This window comes from Megalobrama amblycephala, linkage group LG3, assembly GCF_018812025.1.
Source record: "Megalobrama amblycephala isolate DHTTF-2021 linkage group LG3, ASM1881202v1, whole genome shotgun sequence".
NCBI classification, from domain to species: Eukaryota; Metazoa; Chordata; class Actinopteri; order Cypriniformes; family Xenocyprididae; genus Megalobrama; species Megalobrama amblycephala.
In genome coordinates, this window is record NC_063046.1 from 26,915,759 (window position 1) to 26,928,355 (window position 12,597).

Sequence of the window (12,597 nt, forward strand, 5' to 3'; positions counted from 1 at the left end):
TATACTTGCTAATGTACCAGTTTGATTCATGTGATTGAAGCCCATCAGTACATCTGATGTACAGTTATGCATACTGTAAGATTTTTGAAGATGAACTGAAGCATGAGGACTAAATTCTTAAAGGTTTACGCAATACAGCATAAATTCAGCCTCTTGGTTCAGTCTCTAACCAAGACCCGTTTAGCTAATACACTTGAGGCATGCTTTTCCATGCAAAAAGAAATGAAACTAGTACTTATTGATGATAGCTTGAAGAGCTCAAGCCGTGTCTGGGCTGAATGGAATGTTGTCCTGCACAGCAAATCATCCACCAGTTTACCACATTTCATTTGAACATTCAGGCCGTTCTCTTCCATGGAACGTCTACCAGGAAAGTTTATGATGTGGTGTAAAAGGTTCATGTTTTCCAACAATGTCTTTATACTTAAAACTGGATAGTTTGCTCAGTGGCACACTCTGAAAACAGTATTCATGCTTTCATTCACAGCCAGGCAAGATGAAGAGGAAGTTCTCCTCTTTCTTCAAGAGTCTGGTGATTGAGCTTGACAAAGACCTTTACGGCCCTGATAACCATTTGGTTGAGGTTGGTGTTTAATTTCCTGCTTGAATGAAAATGTATTGGCAATTCCTATAACCAAGAGCTAAAACTACTATAAAACTATATATATATATATATATATATATATATATATATATACACATAGTTTTATATATATACCTTATGTTTTATCTGTGTTCTACAGTATTTTTCATTATAGTACATACAAACATGACATATAGCACTTTGTTCATTAAAGATGTGTGGTGATATTGTCATTCAAGTTATTTTTCTTTACAGTTAATGTAAATCTGTGCGTTTTTGCTTTTCCTTAGTGACTCTGTGCAAACATGTTGATTTCTCTTTTCTTCCGCAGTGGCATCGTACCCCAACCACTCAGGAGACAGACGGTTTCCAGGTGAAGAGGCCTGGAGATGTTAACGTGCGCTGCACCCTGCTGTTAATGCTGGATTACCAGGTAAAGACAACAAAATGCATCCAGCAATGTTAACATGCGCTGTAAAAAAAAAAAAATCCCTGTAAAATTTACAGTAAAAAAACGGCAGCTGTGGTTGCCAGAACTTTACGGTAAAAAATACGGTAGCACCATTTTAGGTTTTACAGGACAGCACTTAGTTTACAGTTCAAAACCGTATAATTTAAAAGTTTATTTTGTAAATAATTACGGTTCACAACTGTTTATTTTGCACACTGCACAAAACTCTGTTAAATTTACGGTAAAAAGAAAAATGTATTTCATTAACTGAAATAATGTTAATTTACCAACCTATTGAAGTGCTAATATCTGTTTTGTGCCTTTGTAATACATTGACAACCACCAATAACACAGTGGTGATGAGAGTCACATGATGAATCAAAGCTCATCACAAGCAGCTTTAAGCTGAGAAGGACAATACTAATATATAGAAGGTGCACACAGTGTCATTCACACAAACACTAAACACCATCATGGTAACACACATGAAATAAAAAATGCAATAAACATTATTTAACAACATTAGATGAAACATAAAACTCTAATGTACATAACTTATTAGAAAAAAAAACTAAGAAGAAACAGAGTTATTTCAGCGAAAATACATCAAATGTGAAGTGTCACGCAGTGAATTGTGGGAATGTCAATTTACGGTTTTTCACTGTAAATTATACAATGACTTGTTGTTTTTCGGCATTTTCACTGTAAATTTAACAGTATTCACTGAAAAATTACTTTAAATGTACCGTTAGATCTATTACAGTTATTCACTATAGTACCGAAACTTTCTGTAAACCAATTAACTGTTTTTCACCGTAGCTTTTTTACAGTCTTTTACCGTTAAAATAATGGTCATTTTTACAGTGTGTATATTAACTGAAACTGTTGAACAATAACTGCAAAATTAAACTCTATCATCTGTCATGTCAAATTTTAGAACAATTTGTCCATGGACTTGTTTGATTTGCTTTTTGATTGTAATTTTCTTTCAGACCTCAAAGCTTTGAGATTACCAGGAAGTTTCATTGAAATAATAAGTTGATGAAATTGTGAAGATAGTAGTGAAGGGTGAATATCACATATATGAGTTTATTAGAAAAGAACAGGAACTCTGTGAGCAGCAGGTCTACTTATTAATTAATTTTTAATGCTTTATTTTGTGGAAAAGAAAATTTGAAAAAAACTCAAAAAATTGAGTTTAATCCAAAATAGATAAATATTCTTCTATTTGGCCTACGTTTTTAAATTACAATTTTAAAAGTTAATTGAATTGAACTGAATAATATATTGAATGAAAAGCTAATAAAAAAACTCTTGTGTCCTGTATGCAGCCACCTCAGTTTAAGCTGGATCCACGTCTGGCTCGTCTGCTCGGCATACACACACAGACTCGCTCCAGTATCATTCAGGCCCTCTGGCAGTATGTCAAAACCAACAAACTGCAGGACTCGCATGACAAGGAGTACATCAACTGTGACAAGTACTTCCAACAGGTACGCTTGATTAGAAGCATTGATTAACATTAATCACAATCTGTAATTATTGAATGAATCGGCTTCACTTAAACCCTTAAAATGTATTTAATATTTAAATTGATATTTCCAAAGTTCACAGAAACACGTTAGAATTATTTTGTAAAGCCAGTATACAATATTTTTATCAAGAACTTTGTTTTTCTGGCCTCATCTCCTCTCACAGATCTTCGACTGTCCACGCCTGAAGTTCTCTGAAATCCCACAGCGCCTCACCAACCTTCTACTGCCTCCCGACCCTATCGTCATCAACCACATCATTAGGTTTGGCTGCCTATTTATGTGATTTTGTTCGTCTGCTTGCTTGTCTGTACGAATGTGTCATATTTATTGCAGATATCTACCAAAATACAGTGTTCTTCGTCTTTATACACTTCTAGTCAAAATTTTGAGGTCAATAAAATTTCATTTAAAGAAATGAATCTATTATTCAGCAATGATGCATTAAATTGTAAAAGACTGTTACAAAAGATTTTTATTTCAAATAATTGCTGTACATTTAATGTTCTATTCATTAAAGAATCTTGAAAAAAAATCACTGTTTTTCACAAAAATATTAAACAGCAAAACCATTTTCTACATTAGTAATAATAAGAAATGCTTCTTGAGCAGCAAATCAACATATTAGAATGATTTCTGAGGAATCATGTGACACTGATGACTGGAGAAATGATGCTGAAAATACAGCTTCGACATCACAGGAATAAATAACATTTTAAAATATATTATAATAGAAATCAGTTATTTTTAAATATTAATAATATATAATGAATGCAGCATTGGTGCACATAAGAGACTTTCAAAAACAATAAAATCTTACCCACCACTAACTATGAATAGATATAAATGGAATCCAAAACAGAAGTATTTTGTTTGTCTTTTCTATCTGCTCTTATTAAGTTTTTGTATAATACAAAACATGAATTCTCATTGAGGTTATTTTTGTACAGTGTCGACCCTAATGATCAGAAAAAGACGGCCTGCTATGACATTGATGTAGAGGTGGAAGATCCCCTTAAAGCACAAATGAGCAGCTTCCTGCTCTCCACAGCTAATCAGCAAGAGATCGCCTCTTTGGACAGCAAGGTTAGTGCAAAAATGGAGCAGATGATTGAACTTCTGGACATTTTGTTGTGAATTACATGGTCTCTGATTTCGACCGATAGCGGGAAGATAATAAGGATTTAACCACTTTTGCAGTGCTGCCATGTCTGTGAAGAAACCCTTGATTTTTCAGTCTTGTTCTAAATTATCTGCAGATCCATGAGACTATTGAGTCCATCAATCAGCTGAAGATTCAGAGAGATTTCATGCTCAGCTTCTCCAGAGATCCCAAAGGCTACATTCAGGACTGGCTCAAATCCCAGAGCAGAGATCTGAAGGTCTGCGCCAGCTTTCTTTCTTCTACACATGACTCTTGATATTTATATAATGTATATTTTTGAAGATGAAGTGTGTTCTCTGTTTTACAGTATGTTCTATTATCTCAGTTCAATGTGCTGAGACAGATGTATGAATGCCATTTTTAGGCTGACGTCCTAAAAAGTGTAAACACAGTGGCTCTGCGCCGGTTTCAAAACATTGCTCAGTTTGTTTGAGTGGTCTGATATGTCAACTTCTGGCTCAACCAATGGCATGAGTTTGGGGCGGGACTACCTGTTTGGGACAGGTCAGAAGGGGCAGTAGGAGTGTTTGGTATAACTCTCTGGAAATTAAATTTGCAGTTCTGTTTGCTGCTGTTAATGATACAGAAACACTTTGAGCCAGATTTACAGAAGCTTCTAGAAGATATTTGCTTTATAGTCAGTGGTCTCAACTAGTAAAAACCAAAGCTTCACCAGCTCTCATACACTACAGTTTTTTTGAAAGAAATAAGAAATGAATGCTTGAAAACAAAGACTTTTAAACTGTTACAAAATAATTATTTTTATATATATTTATTTTTTTGAATTCCTGAAAAAAATGAATCATGGTTTTCACAAATCTATTAATCAGCATGATTACCGTTTTCAACATTGATAATAATCAGAAATATTTTATGAGCACCAAATCGGCATATTAGAATGATTTCTGAAGAATCATGTGACTGAAGACTGGAGTAATAGAAAATATTGCTTCAACATCACAGGAATAAATGACATTTAAATGACATACAGTAGAAAGGGTATTTAAAATTGTAATAATAATAAAATATCACAATATTGCTATTTTAACTGTATTTTCAAAAACTTTACTTTTAGTGTACTCTGTAAACAATGTCCTACATGATGTTTGTCCTGTCATTGTCCTGCATTTCTTAATGTTATCACCTTTTGATTGTTTGTAGCTGATGACAGATGTTGTTGGGAACCCAGAGGAAGAGAGGAGAGCAGAGTTTTATCATCAGCCTTGGTCTCAGGAGGCTGTCAGCCGTTACTTCTACTGCAAGGTAAGGGTGTGAAAATATACGATTACTAGTGTGAACCTTCTAATCGTCTACTATAAAACAGGATGTAAAGCGTAGGATGTCAGTGTCTTTTGTGAGGTTGTATTGTTTATCTGCACTGCCTGCAAAAACTGACTGGCTCTGTCTTTCTCCTTCCAAAGATTCAGCAGAGGAGGCAGGAGCTGGAGCAGGCCTTGGCCATGAGGAACACCTAGAACCCACACCGACCACATTCAGACAACACGGCTAGTTTGTGACAACACTGCCTCCATGTGGAGGTCCTTGCATTATTGTCTGCAGTGTATGAGGGTTTGTGTGCGTGTCCAGTCATCGTTGTTGTCACTGTGACCTACAATCTACTGTACTGGACCAATCACACCCTGTTACTCCAACAGCCACTGCAGCTCCATTATACAGAATGTGCATTTCAGCCAATCACGGTGCTGTGTCTTCCATTCCGGGAGGAAATCATCTCACAATGCACTCTTTGGATTTCTGGTTTTTAATACCACTCGCATCCACCAGCATTTTGAACTTGATGACTTCAGAGCCGGCTCAGTCCCATAGACTGTGGATCCAACATTGATTCAGTTGCGATTCAGCCTTCCTTCCTCTCAATCATCAGTTTCTGGTATTCGCACACAATTTCCATGTGGTAAACGTGTGGTTTGGGTGAGGTATTGATGACTTCTCTAATGTAGTCCATTTGTTGTATCAAATTTTTTCTTGAGAATTGATCAAAAAGATCATTTTGTATGTCTATCAGTGTTGGGAATCAGTGGAGCCACAATAATTATCTCCGTTATTTACACTTTTATTCAGAAGTGTATTTATGAAGTACTTGGAGGCAGGCAGCTTTAAATGAAGCATCATTCAGTATAAACTGAACTGGTAGCTTACAGGGTATGTCACACACTGCTGTCTGTCCCTGCCACAATAATGACATTTAGCTGCGCTTTTTAAGTAAATAGTGTATATAAACATTGAAAGATTGAATGAGGTTGTTTTAATCAAGTATTTAAAAGCTATTCTGCCTTATAAAGACAAAACACAGTAACTACACCCACACTTGAGTGAGAATGAGAATATGGCTTTAAAGTTTTTGATTGATTTGGTATCAGTTTTCACACTACTTTCTCTGAATTATGTGTAGTTACTGTGTTTTGCCTTTGTAGGTCAGTACTGACATAGTGACATAGTCATTAGTTCACTTTGAAGGAATTTGATAGGTCACGGTTTTTGAGAAGCTGTCACATATATGGAGAAAATAGGTCATCCCAGCATAATGACGAAAATTGTTTAGAAATATAATCTGTTTGTTAAGTTGTGACATATTGAATACTGCTTCTGGGTCAAATCCTGTATTTTTTTCTTTTCAAGTGTGAATACTCAGCACTATTTATTCATGTCACACATTTAAATTAAGCTACGGTGTAAAGTTTCTGGGCTCTGGACATAGGTTAGCATCATGATTTTTCAGTAGTGCTGCAGCATACAATGAGTGTATATTACCACCGTTTTTTGTTTAGTTTGTGTTTTGAGTGTTTGGACCCGGAAGCGGTAACGTCAAACTTAACCAGATTAGACAGTCAGATCGGCAGTCAACTTGATAAAAGTGAATATTCTGACATTTTATTATGCTTCACCAAAACCATGGCTGCATCCGAAAACTGGAAAATGCTGCCTTCTGAGGACACATTTCAAGGAAGTAAGGCATCAAGGCACGTCCGAATCCAATGTTAGCTTCACTTCCTGTCTCATTAGATACATTCCTCAGATCGATTTTTGAAGGAAGCATGGATGTATCCTTAGCTGCCTTTGATATCCCACAATCCTGTGCTTTCCATTCTGTGACAGTTGAGCTAGAAAAATAAAGATGGCGTCCGAAAGTTGCGTTTGCTGCTCAGTTTGTGTATAAATGTACAATTTTGACCAACATATTTCAATTTTGATATCATTTCTATCGAGAAATTACTACTGTAGTAATTAATTATTTGTTTAGTTCTCACCAAAGCTCACGCTATATTGCTGTAGATCATTAAACTGTTACGCTGCCTCAGAAGTCTGTCCGAAATCAGTTTCGTGAGGTACCTTCATGCACAAACGCTGCCGTACAAGTCATTCTCTTATAAGACAGCAAGGCAGCAAGACAGCTACCTAGGTTTTCGGACACAGCCAATTTCTGTGCACATGACATTACCATCTTGTTTTGAGATTTTCTTTTTTGAATCCTGATTTATTTTGTATCTGTTTCAGTAGTGCAGTTTAAATAACATCATGTGGGCATTTGTTTTTATTAGTGATGTTTGATGTTTTACCAAAGGTCTAAATTACTTTTAAGAAGGCGGTGTACAGACTTTGACTAGATTGAGTTTTTTTTAAAAGATGAAGGACACGTTTTTAACAAATACGCATTTTTCCCATTCGTATCTCCTTAGCTGTGAAAACGCTTTTTAAAACTGCTTTATGACTCATAGAGTCTTTGCACTAAATCATGGATCATGACTGAGCTCTCCAAAAGCTTTCCATGTTAATTAGTCCATGGGCCAGACGAGATGTCGGTACCACTCAAGGTGGCAAAGGTTGCTTATACTTTTTGAAAAGATACATGTCTGTAGTTAACATTTTTGTATGATAACCCTTCTGGAGTCACAGCTAAATTAGTGTTATCAGCTGTTAAAGTTACACTCCCCCATTGAAAAAACATGTTTTTGACACAGGTGCATACCTTGTTATTGACCTTTATTAAAGACACATTTACATATTTTATGTTGTTATGTTTGGTATCATTTTAAAGGGGACATTCTGAGCTTTCATTCAAGTCCTTTTATGAACACTTTGGAAAAGTACAGCCTACCCTGGAGCTCATCAAACTTTTAATCACACACATTTTCCTGCCATTTCCGCCTAAGTCATCTTTTGTCTTTTAATCCTGTGGCATCAGGGAGCATCAGAGATACAAAATGTGAACACTGTAATACTGACATGACTCTAAGGATTCAGAAAATGTATAATTTCCATGTATTATCTCATTCTGATGGGATGACTTGTGCCTTATATCAGACATGGCGTTTTTTGAAGAAAACTAGTTTTGCCAAACTCTGAGGTTTTAATCCCATTGGCCTCTGACTTTCATTTGTACTCAACCATCTTATGAACTCTGTGATTTGAATTTGATATTGCTGGTCTGGTCAGTACTGTCTGACCACTTCTGTTTGATATGTTGCCTGGGCTTCAGAACTCTGCTCTAGAATCTTTGCTTCAGACAGTAACAAAAAGTATGCTTGTTGTGTGAGGAATGGTTTCTTTGGTTACAGAATGTTTAAGGTCATGCTTATGCTCCCAGAATGCTGTACCAGATCTGTAGGGTTTAATATTTGATGGTTAGTTGACAGTTAGGCACAATGAGAGTCAACACGTCAACCTATGTCAGTTAGGTAAGCTTTATTTCTGTAAAGCCAAAGATAACAGTTAATATGGCAACCAGCAAGGAAGCAAATGACAGTCCAGAGCCAAAAATGGAGTGTATCATCCACTGCTCTGATGATAAAGATAAGTTGGTTTCACTACAAGGAGTTGACTCCTGGAAAACTCTGCTCAGGGCAGCTCAGATACGGAACCACGCACCAATTTTAGAAATGGTAGAAGACCTTCCTGAGGGAAAGATTCCAATACTTTATTACCACAGAAAGTGTCGCAGTATCTTCACTATGAAGAAACTTCTTGATGGCATTCTTGAAAAAGAGAAACAAAGTGCTAGTGGCTCTAATAAAAAGAAAGAATCTAAAAGAGAAGCTAGACATGTCTCATCAACATGTAGGACTTACAGCGAGGAGTGCATATTTTGTCAAAAAACTGACAAATATGTAAAAGGACAAAATAAAAGGGAAAAAGTGGTACAGTGTAGAGAACTTCGAGCTGATGAAAAGATACGAAGTGTAGCCACAAAAAAAATGGACAGTAGAATACTGGCTATTGTAAGTAGAGACCTTGTAGCAGCAGAGGGACACTACCACAGATCTTGTTACAGATTGTACACAAAAGAAGACATCCCTAAAAATGTGTCAGCCTGTGATGAATGTGATGATGTTGAAGCCCAGTATGATGCTGCTGTACAATCATCATTTGATGAACTATTTCAGTTCATCAGGGTGGAGCTTTTTGCCAACCCTAAAGTGATGTCTATGACTGATCTAACTTCCAGACTGACTGCTTCAATGGAATCCAAAGGAATCATCCACGTCAAAAATGCAACCAAAAAGCACATACGGCGAAAGCTTGAGCATGAGTTTGGTGGAGCACTCCACATCATCCCTGACGATAATGGAAAACTCCTGCTCTATCCAGATAATTTGTCCATGAGGGAACTTGTCAAAGAAAACCACAACCTGAAAATTAAAGACAAAGATGCTGTAGCAAGAGTAGCCATACATTTGAGAGCAGACATCAAGGAACAAGATGTTCCTCAGTCCTGGCCACCTGATGTTAAATCAGAAGAAGAATGCCCTACCATTCCAGAGTCACTTAGCGTTTTCCTTTGTTATCTACTCACAGGTTGTCATGATGTTCTTCATGCAACGCAGAGAGTTCAGCGGCTTGTGCAATCGTTTGGTCAAGATATAGTATATGCAGTGACATGTGGAAGTGTAAAACCCTCTAAGCATATCATTCTCCCATTTAGTGTCAAGTCATTAACAGGCAATGTAGAGCTGATAAACATCTTAAACAGGCTCGGTCACTGTGTGTCTTATTCACAGCTGGAGGAGATTGACACAGCCCTCTGTCTCCAAAAACTCATTTCCACTGAAAGTGATATAGCTTTGCCCACTAACATCCATCCTGGCCTATTCACTACTTTAGCCTGGGACAACATTGATCGCTTGGAGGAAACAGTCAGTGGTATGGGAACATCCCATAGAGTGAATGGGATAGCTGTGCAAGCAAAGAAATCTGACCAAGATGCTGTCCAACCCAAGCCAGCTGTTTCCAAAACAAAGCAACGGAGCATCAGTGCACCTGCAACAATGTTGCCTTCTTACAATGCTGGACAACGAGTGGGTCCGCCACAAAGCAAATGTGCAGACATCAATACTGCAGCCAATACTCAGCTTGCTCGAAAAAAGAACCTTATTTGGGTGCTTGCACGCTTGCCACAACAAGAAGAACAGCCAATCAGCAGCTGGACAGGCTTCAACATCCTAACGCGAGACAAATTGGTGGTCATCCCCAACAATATAGGCTACCTGCCCACAATCAATGCTCCAGCAACACAAATGGCTACAGTCAAAGAGGTGCTCAACCAGTCATTAAAGATCATGCAACAGTTAGGCCTGAAAAAGATTGTTTGTGTCTTCGACCAAGCTCTTTATGCAAAGGCTGTTGAGATTGGATGGAAACACAGTGAGTTCCAAAACATCATTCCCAGACTTGGTGTATTCCACACAATTTGCACAATGTTGGGAATACTAGGGAAGCGTTTTGAAGACGCTGGACTCCGAGACCTCTGCATTGAATCTGGTGTTGTAGCAGAAGGTTCTGTTGCTGGTGTATTGGATGGTCGCAAGTACAACAGGGCTGTGCGACTACATAAGCTTCTGTATGAGGCATTCATGCGGCTAGCATGGAATGGTTTCCTGGCCTGGTTGGAAGATAACCACCCAACCAGCAGAGGTTACCTCGAGGAAACACAGAAGTCAATTCTTACCCTCAGGGAAGAGGTTTCAGAGGATGCTTTGAAGGAGGTCCTTGAGAGCAGCCCTTGTACACGCATCATGGAGCTTTTCGAAGTATACTGCGAGTTTCTCAGAAATGGAAATGGCAGTCTTTCTGCATTCTGGATGTCTTACTTGGACATGGTGGAAATCTTGTTGGGGCTCATAAGGGCATCGAGAGAGGGAGACTGGATTCTTCACTTGGCGAGCATTCGAGCGATGATTCCTTGGTGCTTCGCATATGACAGAATAAATTATGCACGCTACCTTCCCTACTACTATGCTCAAATGTTGCAACTGCCCTCCACACACCCAGATGTGTTCAAAGAATTCATGGAAGGTTGTTTCTCTGTACAGATGGGCTCCACCAATACCTTTGGTCGAATCCCTGTTGACCAAGCCATAGAGGAAACTGTAAACAAAGACACCCAGACAGCTGGAGGTACAAAAGGATTCAGTTTGAAGCCAGGAGCTGTGACCAAATATTACCTAATGGCTGAATACAGATCTTTGTTCCTCAGACAGCTGAGAGACCTGATAGGTCAAGGCAGCTCCAAGCTGTCCCATCAAGATCTACAGGCTTCACGGATCATCAGAGATGAGAAGGATGTCAAGTCTCTCGTTGACCTTATGGAAAATAACTGGCTCAATCCTATGGCCCCCAATGGCATTGATTTGGTTAGCCTCTCAACTGGCTCCATTGCTCCTCCTGATGTGACCAGGGATCTCCTGAGAGCCTCTGAGATCGGGGAAGAGGCTTACCAGATATTTAGACAATCAAGACTAGAAGAGGACCCAACATCTTTAAAATTCCTTGACAAGATGACCAAACAAGGCCTCAAAACATTCTCCAACATCAACACAAAAAGATCTCATGGAAAGAAAGGACAAGATGTTGTTCTCAAGGCCGATAGAAATCTGTTTAGCCACATGATCCTTGTAGCTGAAAGCAGAAATGTTAATATGAAGGATGTTCTCTCTCACCCCCTTGGCCCGCTGCCATGGGCACTCGCCAACACTGATGGCACCTTACGAAAAACCAACAAGGCTGCACTTGCTAGAGAACTCGAAAAGAATGTCTCTCCAGCAGAACACATCCCAACACCATCTGCTTGCATCATTGATGGGATGAGCCTTATTCAAAAAATGAATGGCGACAACAGAACCTTTGCACAGGTGGCAAAGTCAGCGTTGCTGTCGGTCCTGCAAGAAGGTGAGAAAAGTGAGAGACTAGATGTTGTTTTTGATGTCTATCACCAAACTTCCATCAAAGATGCTGAACGAGTAAACCGGGGTGCAGACTCCGCTCTCCAGCACAAGAACCTTGTAGGTGGGCACTATGTGAGACAGTGGCGGAAATTCCTTTGTAGTTCCTCCAACAAGAACAGCCTAATCAAGTTTCTAGTGGCAGAATGGAAGCATCCACAATACAGACAATTGCTGCATGGCAAAACTCTGTACATGACCTGTGAAGAAACTTGTTACAAGCTGACAAAGGAGAAGTGTGAGGAAGTAACAGAGTTGCACTCGACACACGAGGAAGCTGACACACGTTTGCTGCTGCATGCATTGCATGCATCTAATGCAGGCTCAAAGTCCGTAATCATCACAGCTGAGGACACTGATGTCATGGTGCTTTGTCTTGCATTCCAGAAAGATATCACCTGTCCTATTTATCAAAAATGTGGAACACAGAATCGTACCCGTTTTGTTGACATCACTAAACTGGTAGGCTCAATTGGATATGGCATGTGTGATAGCCTAATTGGTCTACATGCATTCACAGGCTGTGATACGGTCAGTGCATTTGCTGGTCAAGGGAAGTTGAAAGCCCTGAAGATGCTGAAAAAGGACACCTCATACCAAGACACCTTCAGTCAACTGGGGAAGTCTTG

The 12,597-nt window shown here is 38.7% G+C and overlaps 1 protein-coding gene across 6 annotated transcripts in view; it reads left to right on the forward strand.

The window, feature by feature from the left end:
- The window catches only part of smarcd3b (SWI/SNF related, matrix associated, actin dependent regulator of chromatin, subfamily d, member 3b), a 48,762-nt gene extending 41,997 nt beyond the window's left edge, over positions 1-6,765 (forward strand). For all 6 annotated transcript variants that reach the window (XM_048184735.1, XM_048184732.1, XM_048184736.1 and 3 more), the window contains 8 exons: positions 488-583; positions 915-1,016; positions 2,366-2,527; positions 2,733-2,830; positions 3,517-3,652; positions 3,826-3,948; positions 4,893-4,994; positions 5,153-6,765. In XM_048184735.1, the coding sequence (XP_048040692.1) occupies positions 488-583; positions 915-1,016; positions 2,366-2,527; positions 2,733-2,830; positions 3,517-3,652; positions 3,826-3,948; positions 4,893-4,994; positions 5,153-5,206 (873 nt within the window). In that variant the 3' untranslated portion in view covers positions 5,207-6,765. The remainder of the gene's footprint in view (positions 1-487; positions 584-914; positions 1,017-2,365; positions 2,528-2,732; positions 2,831-3,516; positions 3,653-3,825; positions 3,949-4,892; positions 4,995-5,152) is intronic.
- Positions 6,766-12,597: the final 5,832 nt, after the last annotated feature.